This window comes from Trichechus manatus, unplaced genomic scaffold (genome assembly GCF_000243295.1).
Source record: "Trichechus manatus latirostris isolate Lorelei unplaced genomic scaffold, TriManLat1.0 scaffold00029, whole genome shotgun sequence".
Taxonomy (NCBI): Eukaryota; Metazoa; Chordata; class Mammalia; order Sirenia; family Trichechidae; genus Trichechus; species Trichechus manatus.
The window spans coordinates 17,835,878-17,851,428 of NW_004443965.1; the positions used below are offsets into that span (position 1 = coordinate 17,835,878).

At 37.5% G+C, this 15,551-nt stretch overlaps 1 protein-coding gene across 1 annotated transcript in view; it reads left to right on the forward strand.

The window, feature by feature from the left end:
• Positions 1–15,551, forward strand: part of ADAMTS6 (ADAM metallopeptidase with thrombospondin type 1 motif 6) — a 297,249-nt gene that overhangs the window by 269,930 nt on the left and 11,768 nt on the right. The window contains exons 23-24 of the mRNA XM_004374547.3: positions 2,650–2,826; positions 9,999–10,155. Coding sequence (XP_004374604.1) covers positions 2,650–2,826; positions 9,999–10,155 — 334 coding nt within the window. The remainder of the gene's footprint in view (positions 1–2,649; positions 2,827–9,998; positions 10,156–15,551) is intronic.

The following is a 15,551-nucleotide window of genomic DNA, read 5'->3' on the forward strand; positions in this document are numbered from 1 at the left end:
GGCCTGACAGAGACTGGAGAAACCCCAAAAGTATGGCCCCTGGACACCCTTCTACCTCAGTAATGAAGTCACTCCCAAGGTTCACCATTCAGCCAAGGATTCTAGAGGCCCATTAAACAAAATGAGACTAATGGGGCACAACAGCCCAGGGACAAGGGGACAGGAAAGCTGGTAAGAGGGAACCCAAGGTCGAGAAGGGGGAGTGTTGACATATCGTAGGGTTGTTTACCAATGTCATAAAACAATATCTGTACTAACTGTTTAATGAGAAACTATTTGTTCTGTAAACCTTCATCTAAAGTACAATAAAAACAAAAGTGAAGCAAGCTCAAGAGACTTGGAATAAGGACTTTAGTCATTCTACAGAAATTATTGCATGTTTTGGTTTTTTTCAAATATAAAGCAATAGGGTTGTTATAAGAATTAAATGCGATGATTTATGCAAAGGGCATAGTATAGTGCCTAACATGCAGGAGACGCTCAGCAAGAGTTTGCCTTAGCATGACTCTGCCATCTAATAGCTGTGTGACTTTCTATCAACCACTTCCCCTAAGTTTGTTTTCTCATTTTAAAAGCAGGATAATAATTGCCATATCACAGGATTTTTTGCAAGGACTAAATAAATTATAGCACTTGGTACAATCCTTGTTAATTAGCTAGTAGTAGTAGTAATAGTGGTAGTAGTGAGTAGCAGCAGTAGTAGCGTTAGCTTTGTGCCTGGCAATGAACTAGCACTAAGGAATACTGAAAATTGTTCAGTATGGCTAGGATATAGAGAGACAAACAAGAAAAGACAAGCAGAACCTTACTATTACAATCTAATAAGCATATTTTGGGTTTTTATCTTGAAGATAATAGTGATCTATTGAAAGATTTTTCAAAATCAGGATGGGATATAATCAGATTTGTGCTTTAGAAATTTCCCTCTGACTGAAGCTTAGATTGGAGTGAGGCAAGAGCAAGAAATGGGAGACCTATTAGAAACCCATTGCTTAATGTGGGAAATGATGTTTGTCTGAAGTAAGGTTAATGGCAGTGGAGTTGGAGAGAAATCAAGAGACATGACAGAGATTTAGGAGTTGGATTAATAGGTCCTAGTAATTGATTACATAGGCAGAGTGAGGCAGCAGCAAGAAGTAAGGTAGTCAATTTGGCTATGAAAAGGAATTATATATATCAATAATTTCCTTCTTGCTCTTTAGGTACATGACAAAAGCCTCTTCTGGAGCCTTATTAGAAAAAACTGTATGTTATTCTTCTTTGAAATGCTTCTAAGTTGAAAGAAGTGTATTGTTATTACATACATTGTAATGGAGAGTTTGCCTGGGATCCTTGATGTTCCCCTAAAGGAATGTTAATGTTTTTCTCGTTCTCTACCACATGTTCCTGGATCAAGGACTGCCCCCGATAAAGCCATTCACGAGTGTGTACAGTGTTCACTTGGACATCCCCATCCCATGTATAGTACACCTCCTAGAAAAACATATTGGGGATAGCCCCACCTGATGGTGAATCGAGACCATCATCTTCCCAGCTAAAGGACAGCATATATTTATTGAGTGCCTATTTAAAGCCCTCTGCTGGATACTGAGAGGGGGTATGAAGATGAATCAGAAATGGACCGTAATCTTAAGTTTATAGTCTGGCTGGGAGGAGAAGATATGTATATAAATAACTGGAAAACAGATAGATGGTGATTAGTGACACAAGAGTTTATATATTCTACATCCTCTTTTATGATACTTAACATTAACTATGTGTTCACATATCTTATTTATTTTTATACCCTGCTAGTCTTCTAGCATATTTCCTGTAGGAGATCTGGAAATGTTTATTAAATGTAAGGGACAGATACAGTGCTTCAAAATGTTGTAGGTAAAGTCCTCACTTGACTCAGAGGAGACACAGATTTTAAGGAAAGGAGGAGTGGAGACATGCATAGGAGAAAGCTGAAAGGCTCCAGTCAGCCACGATGTTAAACAGGAAGCCTGACTTCCAGAAACAGAGCACTAGCACCCCAATTAGCCTGGAGAAGAGGCAAATAATTGGGTTTGTGACATAAGAAGAAGCATCTTTCCTCATTCTGGAGGACAGTCCCAATTGTAAAGAGCAGTCAAATTCATTATGATTAACTGATAAACAGAGATCTTCTATGCAATAAGCCTTCACCCACGGCCATATATTCTTAGCTGCCACACTATAGGAATGCACATCAAAATCAACCCCTAGCTTCCTTCACGGAGACAAGTTCTTGTGGTCTATGAATAACATAAGAATTCTTTTCAGAAGACCACACCCAGCAAATAGGAAACCAAGGATTCGACCTTCCAAAAAATAGCATCTTATCACAGCTGAATAAGGCCAAGCATAGGGAGGAACAGACGAATAAACCTACCCCCAATAAAAGATGAAAATAAGTTAGCCAAGAAAAGCAAACATTGGGTTTAGCTCTTAAAGACCTTAGGGAAAAGATAAAAGTACTTCTGCTTAAAAAACTTAAGGAATTTTCATATCTGAGAGACTGCCTAGAATTTTATGTATATATATATATACTATACTCAAATACACATTTACTCCAAGAAAGACTTTCCTCAAATTTTCCTCTGTGTTTAGACTGTCGTTATTCATTAGTATTTGTTTTATTTCCAGTGCACTCCAAAATGTGGTCCAGGATTCAAGCATCGGATTGTTCTGTGCAAGAGCAGTGACCTTTCTAAAACATTCCCAGCTGCACAATGCCCAGAGGAAAGCAAACCTCCTGTCCGTATCCGCTGCAGTTTGGGCCGCTGCCCTCCTCCTCGCTGGGTGACTGGAGACTGGGGCCAGGTAAGGCAATGGGACTGTGGGCTCCTGCTGAAGCAGCACCTTGGGACAAAAACCTGAGGTTCCTGATTGGTCATTGTCTTAGTCATCTAGTGTTGCTGTAACAGAAATACCACAAGTGGATGGCTTTAACAAACAGAAGTTTATTCTCTCACAGTCTAGTAAGCTAGAAGTCCGAATTCAGGGCATCAGCTCCTGGGGAAGGCTTTCTCTCTCTGTCGGCTCTGGAGAAAGATCCTTGTCATCAATCTTCCCCTGGTTGAGGAGCTTCTCAGCACAGGGACCCCGGATCCAAAGGATGCGCTTTTCTCTTGGCTCTTGTTTCTTGGTGGTATGAGGTCCCCCACTCTCTGCTCGCTTCCCTTTCCTTTTATCTCTTGAGAGATAAAAGGTAGTGCAGGCCACACCCCAGGGAAACTCCCTTTATTGGATCAGGGATATGACCTGGGTAAGGGTGTTACATCCCACCCTAATCCTCTTTAACATAATCTAATCTTGGCCTCATTAACCACAGGCAGAGATTAAGATTTATAACACGTAGGAAAATTACATCAATCACAAAATGGAGGACAGCCACACAATACTGGGAATCGTGGCCTAACCAAGTTGACACGTATTTTTGGGGGACACAATTCAATCCATAACAGTCATTGTAAGGGCTCAAGAGATGAGAAATAACGTGTAGAAATCTAGGTATGTTGTGAGTGTGGTACAGTGCACAAACAGCAGCAGACACACATGGGCACACACATACCCTCAGACATGCTTCTCCCACACCTACATACCTCCCACTTATATCTACTCCTTGGATCCTAACATTTTTAGTTAAAATTAAAAGAGAAATCATCTAGATGGCCAGAGATTTGAAGCTACCAAACTTTGGATTCTACTCCCAGCTCTCTCAACTAATTCAAGAACAAATCAGGTAACAGCAGTATCATGATTTTCCCACTTGCAAAATAGAGGTAATGTCTCTTAATCAAAAATCAGTTTGATCATGTGACTGACAATCTTTGAAATGTTATTAATATTTAACCTGCAATTGATTTTTATCTGATGTACACTATGAATTGGGAAGCAAGTACATAGGACTCCTGGTATCTATTTTTATGTTAGACTCACTTCCATTTTATGTTTCAATTTCTATTTTTTCTTTCTTCTTTCTCATTTACCTTTAAATTGTGTTATCTTGCAGTAGTCCACCTTAAAATCTTGAAAAACAACTTGGTATATTTTGATAGAAAAAAACCAAAAATAAACTCACTGCTGTCAAGTTGATTCCGACTCATAGTGACCCCACAGAGTTTGGAAAGCTGTAAATCTTTACAGAAGCAGACTGCCACATCTTTCTCCTGAGGAGCTGCTGGTGGTTTCAAACTGCCAATCTTTCGGTTAGCAGTAGAATGTTTTTGATAAAAGAAAAATTAAATATTGTTCTTCTGCATGTCAAAGAGGAATTATATTGAGTTACTTTAAAAATAATGCTCTAGGACTCAACATTCTGAAAATGTCAACCTTACCCAAAATGAACTACAGATATAATGCAATCCCGATCCAAATATCAACAGCACTCTTTAACGAGATGGAGAAACTAATCACCAACTTTAGATGGAAAGGAAAGAAGCTCTAGATAAGCAAAACATTACTGAAGAAAAAGAACAAAGTAGAAGGCCTCACAGTACCTGATCTCAGAACCTACTATACAGCCACAGTAGTCAAAACAGCCTGGTACTGGTACAATGACAGACACATAGACCAGTGGAACAGAATCAAGAACGCAGATGTATATCCATCCACCTACGGTCAGCTGATCTTTGACAAAGGAATAAAATCCATTAAATGGGGAAAAGAGTGTCTTTTTAACAAATGTACTGGCAAAACTGGATGTCTATCTGCGAAAAAAATCAAACAGGACCCATACCTCACATCATATACAAAAACTAACTCAAAATGGATCAAAGACTTAAATATAAAACCAAAAACAATAAAGATCATGGAAGAAGAAAATAGGGACAATGTTAGAGTCCCTCATACATGGCATAAATACAATAGAAACCATAAGTAACAATGCACAAACACAGAAGATAAACTAGATAGATAACTAGGAGCCCCTAAAAATTAAACACTTACGCTCATCAAAAGACTTCACCAAAAGAGTAAGAAAGAGAACCTACAGACTGGGGAAAAAAAATTGGCTACGACATATCTGACAAGGGTCTAATCTCTAAAATCTATGGAATACTTCAACACCTCAACAACAACAACAAAATAACCCAATTAAAAAAAATAGGCAAAGGATATGAACAGGCGCTTCACCAAAAGAAGACATTCAGGTTGCCAGCAGAACACATGAGGAAATACTCGGAATCATTAGCCATTAGAGAAATGCAAATCAAAATGAGATACAATGAGATACCATCTCACCCCAACATTACTGGCACTAACCAGAAAAACAGAAAATAACAAGTGTTGGAGAGGTTGTGGGGAGACTGGAACTCTTATGCATTGTTGCTAGGAATGTAAAATGGTCCAACTACTATGAAAAATGATATGGCACCTCCTTAAAAAGCTAGAAATAGAAATACCATATCATCCAGCAATCTCACTCCTAGAAATACATCCTAGAGAAATAAGAGCCATCACACAAATAAACATATGCACACTCATGTTCACTGCAGCATTATTCACAATAGCAAAAAGATGGAAACAAACTAAGTGCCCATCAACAGATGAATGGATAAACAAATTATGGTACATACACACAATGGAATACTACTCAGTGATAAAGCACAATGATGAATCTGTGAAACATCTCACAACATGGATGAATCTGGAGGGTGTTATGCTGAGTGAGATAAGTGAATCACAAATGGACATATATTGTATGAGACCACTATTATAAAACCCCAAGAAAAGGTTTGCACATAGAAAAAAACAATCTTTGATGATTACGAGGGAGGGGAGGGAGGGGAAGTTACTAACTAGATAGTAGACAAGTTTTAACTTTGGTGAAGGGAAAGACAATACACAATATAGGGGAAGTCAGCACAGCTTAACCAAGGCAAAGTCATAGAAGCTTCCTAGGCATGTTCAAACACCTTGAGAGACTGAGTTACTGGGGCTAAGGGCTGGGGACCATGGTCTCAGAGGACATCGAGGTCAATTGGCATAACAGTTCATAAAGAATTTAAGAATGTTCTACATCCTACCTTAGTGAGTAGCATCTGGATTCCTAAAATCTTGCAAGCAGCCCTCTAAGATACATCCATTGGTCACATCACATTCAGAGCAAAAGAGTGAAGAAAACCAAAGGCACAAGGAAAACATTAGTCCAAAGGACTAATGGACCACATGAACCACAGCCTCCACCAGCCTGAGCCCAGAAGAACTAGATGGTACCCAGTTACCACCACCGACCTCTCTGACAGGGACACAATAAAGAGTCTCAGGCAGAAGGAGATTAAAATGTAGAAAAAAATTCAGATTCACAAAAGAAGACCAGACTTACTGGTCTTACAGTGACTGGAGGAACTCCCAAGACTATGGCCCCTGGACACCTTGCTAACTCAGAACTGAAGCCACTCCCGAAGTCCACCTTTTAGGCAAAGATTAGACGGCCCTATAAAACAAATAACACACATCAGGAACATGATTCTTAGTTCAATCAAGTATACAAGACCAAATGAGCAACACCTGCCCAAAAGCAAAGATGACAAGCCAAGAAGGGTCAGGAAAACTGGGTGAATGGACACTGAGAACCCAGGGTAGAAAGGGAGAGGGGGAGAATGCTGACACATTGCAGGGATTGCAACTAATATAACAAAACAATTTGTGTATAAAGTTTTTGAATGAAAAGGTCTCAATTGGTTTCTATTCACCTGGAGCAACAGAGGAAAAAGGAGAGTCAGGAATAGAAGGAGGATATGGAATGTGTGACTAATTGCCTCCATGAACAACTGCTTCCTTTGCCATGAGACCAGAAGAACCAGATGGTGCCCGGTTACTATTAGTGAACATTTTGATCAAAGATTCTACAGAAGAATCCTGATCAAAAGGGGCAAAATGTAGAACAGACTTTCAAATTCGCATGAAATCCAGAGTTTCTGGAGCTTATATAATGGCTGGATGAACTCCTAAAACTATTGCCCTAAGATAATCTTTAAACCTTAAACCAAAAGTATCCTCTGAAGTCTTCCTAAAACCAAACAATAGTTTAGCTTAACTATTAAAGAATGTTGGCCTTGAGCTTTATGCTCTTTTAAGAACTATCTATATGGGATCAAATTAACGATAGCAACTCAAAAGATTAGATAGGAAACTTAGGGGGCAGTGAGTTTATATTAATGGGGAGGAACAACTCAGAAAAGGAAGGTGAGAATGGTTGCACAACTTGAAAAATGTAATCAATGTCACTGAATTGTACATGTAGAAACTATTGAACTGCTGCATGTTCTGTGTATATTCTCAACAACTACAAAAATAAATTATTAAAAAAAAAAAAACTAAGGCACACAGATTCCCAGTCCCACATCACAAATAACTTCTTTTCTCAGTGTTTATTTACACAATTTTAATAAAAAGTAGCAAAAAAATTTTCTGAATGAAAAACTAATTTGTGCTGTAAACTTTCACCTAAAACCCAATAAAATTTTAAAAAATAGATTAAATAAAATATTAATAATAATAATGCCCCCGGAAGTAAATTTCCAGCCAATTAGTGCCCTCTGGTTTCATAATTAGCCTTGTGGATTATAACAGTCATTTTCTAATATCTGAGACTCAAATAAATCATAATGGCATATAGTAATTCAGTATGATATTGTTATTTTGTAATCTAGGCCTGCCATTACTTATTAAAAGTAGCATTTCATAGAAATAGTTACCTAAGTTCTGATCAAAATTCAATATTGCTAGAGTATGGCAGTATTTACACAACTCTTGTATTTCATTTAGAGGAGGCCTAGTGGCACAGTAGTTAAGCGCTCAGCTACTAACCAAAAGGTTGATGGTTGAAACCCACCATCTGCTCTGTAGGAGAAAGATGTGGCAGTCTGCTTCTGTAAAGATTTACAGCCCAGGAAACCCTATGGGGCAGTTCTCCTCCATCCTATACGGTCACTATAAGTTGCGATCGACTCGATGGCAATGCATTTGGGTTCTTTTGTTGATTTATTGCATTTGGCAGAGTGCAACAATTTTCAGTACTCATTTAGACAAACAATGCACCAACTCTGTGCTCAGCCCTGTGGGGAGACAAAAGACATATGATCATAAAATAATTAATGCTTTGCATTTGTATTTGAGTGTTAATTTAGTTTACAACGTGCTCAAGTTGAATACACATGAAAGCATTATATGCAATTAGTGTCAAAATGTGTTTTACTGTAGAAGAGTGACAGTTTTCCTAATACATAATTGATATTATGCTATTGAAGAATCAGTACAGAATATTTTTTATTTTACACCAGGTAGGCATTTCTTTCCTTATATATTTCTTGTTTCAATGCACTGTTTTATAAAGGCCGGCTGAAAGTTTTCACCAAAACTTAGTGATTTCACCAAATTTACACCTGTCGATTTGATATTTTTCTTTTAAATGTCGTCAGGTCTTTTTCTTCCCACCTACATTTTCAATCTAGTTTCCTAAAACTCAGAATATCCAGTGAAATTACATTTCCAAAGATGCTTTAATAAATTTTTTGGTACATTTATTTGCCATTCTGTATTAGAAACTTAAAAATAAAATAGTGTCTGTCTTAGAGTTCTCTATAGAAAAAGAACTAATAAGATATATCTGTAATATGTCTAGCCACCTAGCTAGCTAGCTAGCTACCTAGCTATCTGTCTACCTACCTACCTATCAAGAAAGAGACAAAGGTTTATTTTAAGGAATTGGCTCATGCGATTGTTGGGGGCTGGCAAGTCCAAAATCTGTAGGCCAGGTGACAGGCTGGAGATTCTGTAAGTCTTGTGTCCTAAAATCCATAGGTCAGGTGATAGGCTGGAGATGCCCGAACTCTTGTGTTCCAAGATCTGTAGGTCAGGTGACCAGGACGAGATTACTACAATTTTGTGTCCCAAAATCCATAGGTCAAATGATGGGAAGAAATGAATGAACAAGTTCTGGCAAAATGTCTATTTACAGTCTGGAGGCAGAATACTGCCTAGTAAAAACTCTTTTTGCTCCTAAGGCCTTCAACTGATTAGATGAGGTCCACCCACATTATGGAGGATAATCTGCTTTACTTAAGGCCAACTGATTTAAAAACGTGTAATTACTTCATTTATAACATCTCAGCTAGTGTTTGGCCAAACGACTGAGCACCATAACCTAGCCAAGTTGACACATAAAATTAACCATCACAGCGTCTTTATGAACATCCTTGCAACTCCTGTAAGTGCTTTGAGAGTTTTTGCAAGCAAATCCAGTGGGGCTTCAGTCAGTTTACCTTGTAAACATCATCATCCCCTGTCTTGGCACCTGTTAGCTTCTCATCCCTTTGATCCCAAATCTCACAGGCTTTCTGTGAGAATAGACCCAGCTCCACTCTTCAGCCTGGACAGCAGATCAGCCACGCAGAGGGTAACTTCAGGTCAGAATGCCTGAGTAGAAAAAGGAGGAGACATGCTAATTGGCTAACACCAGACCCACTTCTCTGGTGACTGACAATACCTTAGAAAAATTGAGGCACTTACTTTTTTTTTAAACTGGCCCCATCACCAGGCCCCAAAGCAGTCACTGCTATTATACTGAACTAATATTTTTATAAGGTACAGAGCACTCCAATAAGCCATCAGGTTATTTGCCCACAAGCCTGTAATAGATAGGGAGCAACAGTGATCTTCCAGCCCTAGAATCTGATTATTCCACTTCATCATGAGGATTTTCTCATTACACTCCTATTAGAATTCACCATCCCTGCTTGGAATTATTGGAGTGATGTCCCGAGAAATCCCCCTGTGTTGTCTTCTGGGAGGTATATTGCTTCCATTTTCTAGGGTAATAAGATAATCCTTGAGTTTCCAAACTAATTATATAGTAGAATGACCTAATCATATGCCTCTCAAAGATGAATGACATATGAGCTTTAAAAGGTAATGTGTGTAGTGTCTTTTTTACCTCCTGCAAATTGTTGAGATGAATGTTTCCTTTCTTCCTGTATCTTTGGATTTAGTGCTCTGCTCAATGCGGCCTTGGACAGCAAATGCGGACTGTGCAATGTCTCTCCTACACAGGACAGGCATCTAGTGACTGTCCAGAAACTGTTCGGCCTCCATCGATGCAGCAGTGTGAAAGCAAATGTGACAGTACCCCCATTTCCAATACTGAAGGTGAGTTTCCATGGAGAAGGGGCCTGGGAGCACAAACACAACTGTAGTCTCTAGTGACTCATCCATACAGGTCACCAGAATTCAAAAAAAGAAAAAAAACCAGTTGCCATCAAGTTGACTCTGACTAATGGTGACCCCATGTGTGTCAAGAGTAGAACTGTGCCCCATAGGGTTGTCAATAGATGATTTTTCAGAAGTAGATTGCCTCTGGGTGGATTCAAAACACCAACCTTTCAGTTAGCAGCTGAGCGTTAACCATTTGCACCACCCAGGGACTCCTACCAGAGTTTAAAGAGCCCCATGTACCTACTCACTTTGTAGTATAATTAGTATAGAGCATTTGTGAAAGCTGCATGGTGTAGTGGGAAGTGTATGGACTAATAATCAGGAAACCTAGGTTTCTTCCTGACTCTTTCACTAACTATATGCTCTTGTTAAGTCTCTGGGGCTAAGTTTACTTAACTATGAAATGAAAGATTGGAGTGTATAATTTCTAAGGTCACATCCAACCTAGTGTTCTATGTTTAGCTTGTACTAGAATCAAGGGGTGATTCTTTTTTTTTTTTTTTTTAGTTAAGAAAAATGTTTTTTTCTGGGACTGCAATCAACCAAACATTTGAATATATTTGAATATATATATTTTTAATACATATATTTTTGAATGTATTTTAATATAAGACAGTTCTTTTTCCACTAGTAGAACAGAAGAAATGATACTGGACGTTAAGAGACTTACTGAAATTTACATAGAAAATTAGAGTCACTATCTTTTCCCATAATTTACTTGATTATTTGACATACACCTCATTAATTTCCTAAATAGATTTGAAGTGACAAAAATACAAACCTAAAGATAAATGTAGGCACACTTATGCAAGTTAGTATATAAATTATATGATGTAATATCTTATTAATTTGCTAGTACTGAACCTCAGATTTGACTCTGAATACTTGATAAGCATAATCAACTGTAAATAGCTGATCAGTTGTAAACAATCCATTTCTAAGTAGGAGCCCTGATGGTGCAGTGGTTAAGAGTTCAGGCTGCTAACCAAAACGTTGGTGGCTCAAATCCATGAGCTATTCCTTGGAAACCCTACGGGGCAGTTTTCTACTCTGTCCTATAGGGTTGTTATGAGTTGGAATCAACTTGACGGCAATGGATTTCTTTGTTTGTTTGTTTGTTTGTTTGTTTGTTTATAATGTGTTTACTGTTATAGCATGTATCTATAATGCACATACATGGAACTATATATATTTTGTGGAAATTGCTTTTTAAACATTATTAACCTGAAATTACATTCAAGCGGACAATATTAAGGACATTAAAATTGGCATGAGAAAGTAAAAAACAAATTTAAAAAATATTTCTGGATGTTCTAATATCCCAGTGAACACTTAAATATTTGATTCAAATTTACTCTAATATTTAACTGCACCTGGAGATGCTGTTAAAGAATATCATTATGTGAAGACTAGAATAATTGCTATTTTCCTGGTTGTTAAAATTAAACAATTGCTTTAAACAATTTCTATTGACAATAATTTAAAAATATATTGAGAGTTTTGATACAATCATAACATTGCAAACATATATGGTGCTTATATATTGCAAATTTGAAATCATTTGATTTTAATTGGATTAGGGAAATTGAGCTTCTAGGAGGTCCATAGGGATAATTCTTAATTTTTCCTTTTGGTAACATGACTGTAGAACTAGCTTTCAGTACTATTTTGCCCTCACCACATAATCTTCTTAAGGTCAAGTACTTGTGGTGCCATCATGATTTTTTTTTTTAATTTCTAGAGAAATGCTATACTAAATCAATACTAACAAGTTTAAAAGAAACTTTTCAATCTGTGAAAAAGACATTGGGTAAATATTTTGGAGATAAAATCACAGGCTTTGAGATTGAACCTGAGGGAGAGAAGACCTTGAAAACAGTGTCTATAGCTTTCTATCATGTTAGAAAATGGGTTGTATACGCTAAGTGCCAAACGGTGGCATATTAGGATCCCTTCTTCCACTTTATTGTTGGTAGTTGCCATGGAGTCAATTCCAACTCATGGTGACCCCATGTGCACAGAGTAGAACTGTTCCATAGGGTTTTCAAGGCTGTGATCTTTCAGAATTAGATAACCAGGCCTGACTTTAGAGGTGCCTCTGAGTGGGCTCGAACTGCCGATCTTTCAGCTAGTAGTCAAGTACGCTTAACCATTTGTACTATCCAGGGACTGTCTTCTTCCACTAGGAGGTGGGATTAAGGTGGATTTTGAATAATGGATAGGATTCATATAAAAGAAAATGAATTGACTTTTACCAAATGTTTAGATGTTTAGTCTATGTGAAGTTTGAAAAGTAAAGAACTAATTCCATTGACTATTATACAAATTCTGTTGAATGCTTTCTTGGTAAGAGTTTTCCAATTTGAACTATATGTGCTCCTCTAAACTGAAAGCCTATTTAAAGAAACACAACCAAATATGGAAAAGCATTATTGATGGTAGTCTGGTAGAGTGTAGTTATCATGTACTCCTGTAGGCCTGCAATATTTCCAGAGGGCTGCACAGAGAAATAAGAATGATAATGAGTATATATGGTCTATTTGAAAATGTTGAAAGAAATTGATGATTTTGAAATATTTGGGGTGGGGGGCGGATCTGATATTAGTTTAATGTAAAAAATATATTCTGTATTATTGGATTTATTTTTAAAGTTATAGCCTAAGTGAAGACTAGGCACCTCAGAAAGTAAACAAACAAATGAAAAGAAAAAGAAATATGCTTTGTTTTTCCTACTCACTTGGGAAAAGAGGAAAAGCAAGCAAGTTCTAGAAATTAAACCATCCTTTCATCCACAATTTTTTAAATAATATTTTATTGTGTTTTAGGTGAAAGTCTACACAGAAAATTAGGATACCCTTTAACAATTTTTAAACAAATTGTTCCATGACATTGGTCACAATTTTTACAAATGTGTGAGCATTCTCATTATTTCCATTCTGTTTGTTTTGTTTCCATTGATCCAGCTTCCCTTTCCCTCCTTGCCTTCTCATCTTTGCTTTTGGGTAACTGTTGACCATTTGGAGCCCTGGTGGCGCAGTGGTTAAAGCTCGGCTGCTAACCAAAAGTTCAGCAATTTGAGTCAACCATTCGCTCCTTGGAAAATCTATAGGGCAGTTTTACTCTGTCCTATGTTGCTATGAGTTGGAATTGACTCAATGCAATGGGTTTAACGGGCTGAACATTTGGTTTCATAGTTCATTGTTTAAGGGAAAACATTACTCACAGGTGATATTGTTTATTTTATAAGCTAGTCTATTATTTGACTGAAAGGTGACCTGCAGAAATAGCTTCAATTCTAAGTTCAAAGAGAATCTCAGGGTGACAGTCTCGGGGTTCCTCTAGTCTCTATCCATTCAGCAGATCTGGCCTTTTTTAGGAATTTTAGTTTTGTTCTACAGTTTTCTCCCATTCTATCTGGGACCTTCTATTGTGTCCTTGGTTGGAATGGTGGGTAGTGGTATCTGGGCACCATCCAGCTCCTCTGGTCTCAGAATAGAAAATGTTGTGGTTTGTGTGGACTATTAGTCCCGTAGACTAATTACTTCTTTGAGCTTTTGATTTCCTTCATTCTCCTTTGCTCCATATGAGAAGAGACAAATAGTTGTGCTTAGATGGTTGCTCACAAGCTTTTAACACCCCAGACAATATGCACCAAAATAGGATGTAGAACATTATCTTTGTGAACTGTTATGCCAATTGACTAAGTTGTCCCCTGAGACTATGGTCCCAAACCCTTTGACCCAGTAAACCAATTCTGTGAGTTGTTTGGATATGTCTAGGAAGCTTCCATAACTGCGGCCCGTATGTGGTTTGTTATATATGTGAATATATATGCAGCACACACAAACGTGTGTATACTTTGCTTACAGATACACCTATACATGCACATGCATTTACTCGCATATGCCTTCCTGTACACATGTATGCATCCATATCTACTTATGTAACCACACTCATATTTTTTATTATTTTAACTATTGTTGAAAAATTGGATATATTATAGCATTTACTGAAATTGTCCCTTTTTCTCATGTACTTCTTAGTGTCTTTATTTACCTTGGTCAAGTTGTGCTGACTTCACCCGTATTTGGGATTGCCTTTCCTATACCAAAAGTAACAAGTGTCTACTATCTAAAAAGTGATTCCCCTCCCTCTCCTTCTCATCCCTGGTAACCATCAACGAACTTTGCTTTGCGTGTGTATATCTATTCTTGACTTTTTTTATAATAGTGGGACCATACAATATTTGTCTTTTTGTGATTGGCTTATTTCACTCAACACGATGTCATCTAAATTCATCCATATTAGAAGATGTTTCATGAACTCCTCATTATTCTTTATAGTTGTGTAGTATTCCATTGTATGTATGTACCACAATTTGTTTATCCATTCATTCATTGATGGGCACTTAGGTTGTTTCCATATTTTTGCTGTTGTGAATGATGCTGAAATGAACATAGGTGTTCATATGTCTATTCGTGTCACTGCTCTTATATCTCTAGGATATATACTTAAGAGTGTGATTGCTGGACCATAAGATATTTCTATTTCTAGATTTTTGGAAAGTGCCGTACTGTTTTCCATAATGGTTGTACCATTTTAAAATCCAACCAGCAATATATAAGAGTTCCAATCCCCCCATAACCTCGCCAGCATTTGTTGTTTTCTGCAGGTGAGGGATGATATCTCATTGTAGTTTTCATTTACATCTCTCTAATGGCTAATGTTTGCAAGCATCTTCTCATGTATTTGTTGGCCTCCTCAATAGCATCTTTGGTGAAGTGTCTGCTCATGTTCTTTGCCCATTTTTTTTATTGGATTGTTTGTCTTTTGGTTGTTGAGCTGTTGAACTTTTCCATTATATTTTAGAGATTAGATTTTTCCCAGTCTGTAGGTTCTCGTTTTACACTCTTGGGAAATCTTTAATGAGCATAAGTATTTAATTTTTAGGAGGTCACAGTTATCTAACATATCTTCTGTCATCTGTGCATTCTTAGTTTTGTTTGATAGACTATTTATGCCAAAAATGAGATCCTCTAGTTTTGACCCTCTGTTATCTTCCAGGAATTTTAGAATTTTAGCTTTAACATTCAGGTCTTTGATTCATTTTGAGTTAGTTTTTGGGCATGGTATGAGGTATGAATCCTGATTCATTTTTCTGCATATGGATATCCAGTTTTACCAGCACCATTTGTTAAAGAGACGGTTTCTTCCCCCCATTGAATGGACTTTGACCCTTTGGCAAAGATCAGCTGCCTGTAGATGGATGATATACTTCTGGGTTCTCAATTCTACTCTATTGGTCTATATGTCTGTCATTGAACCAGTAC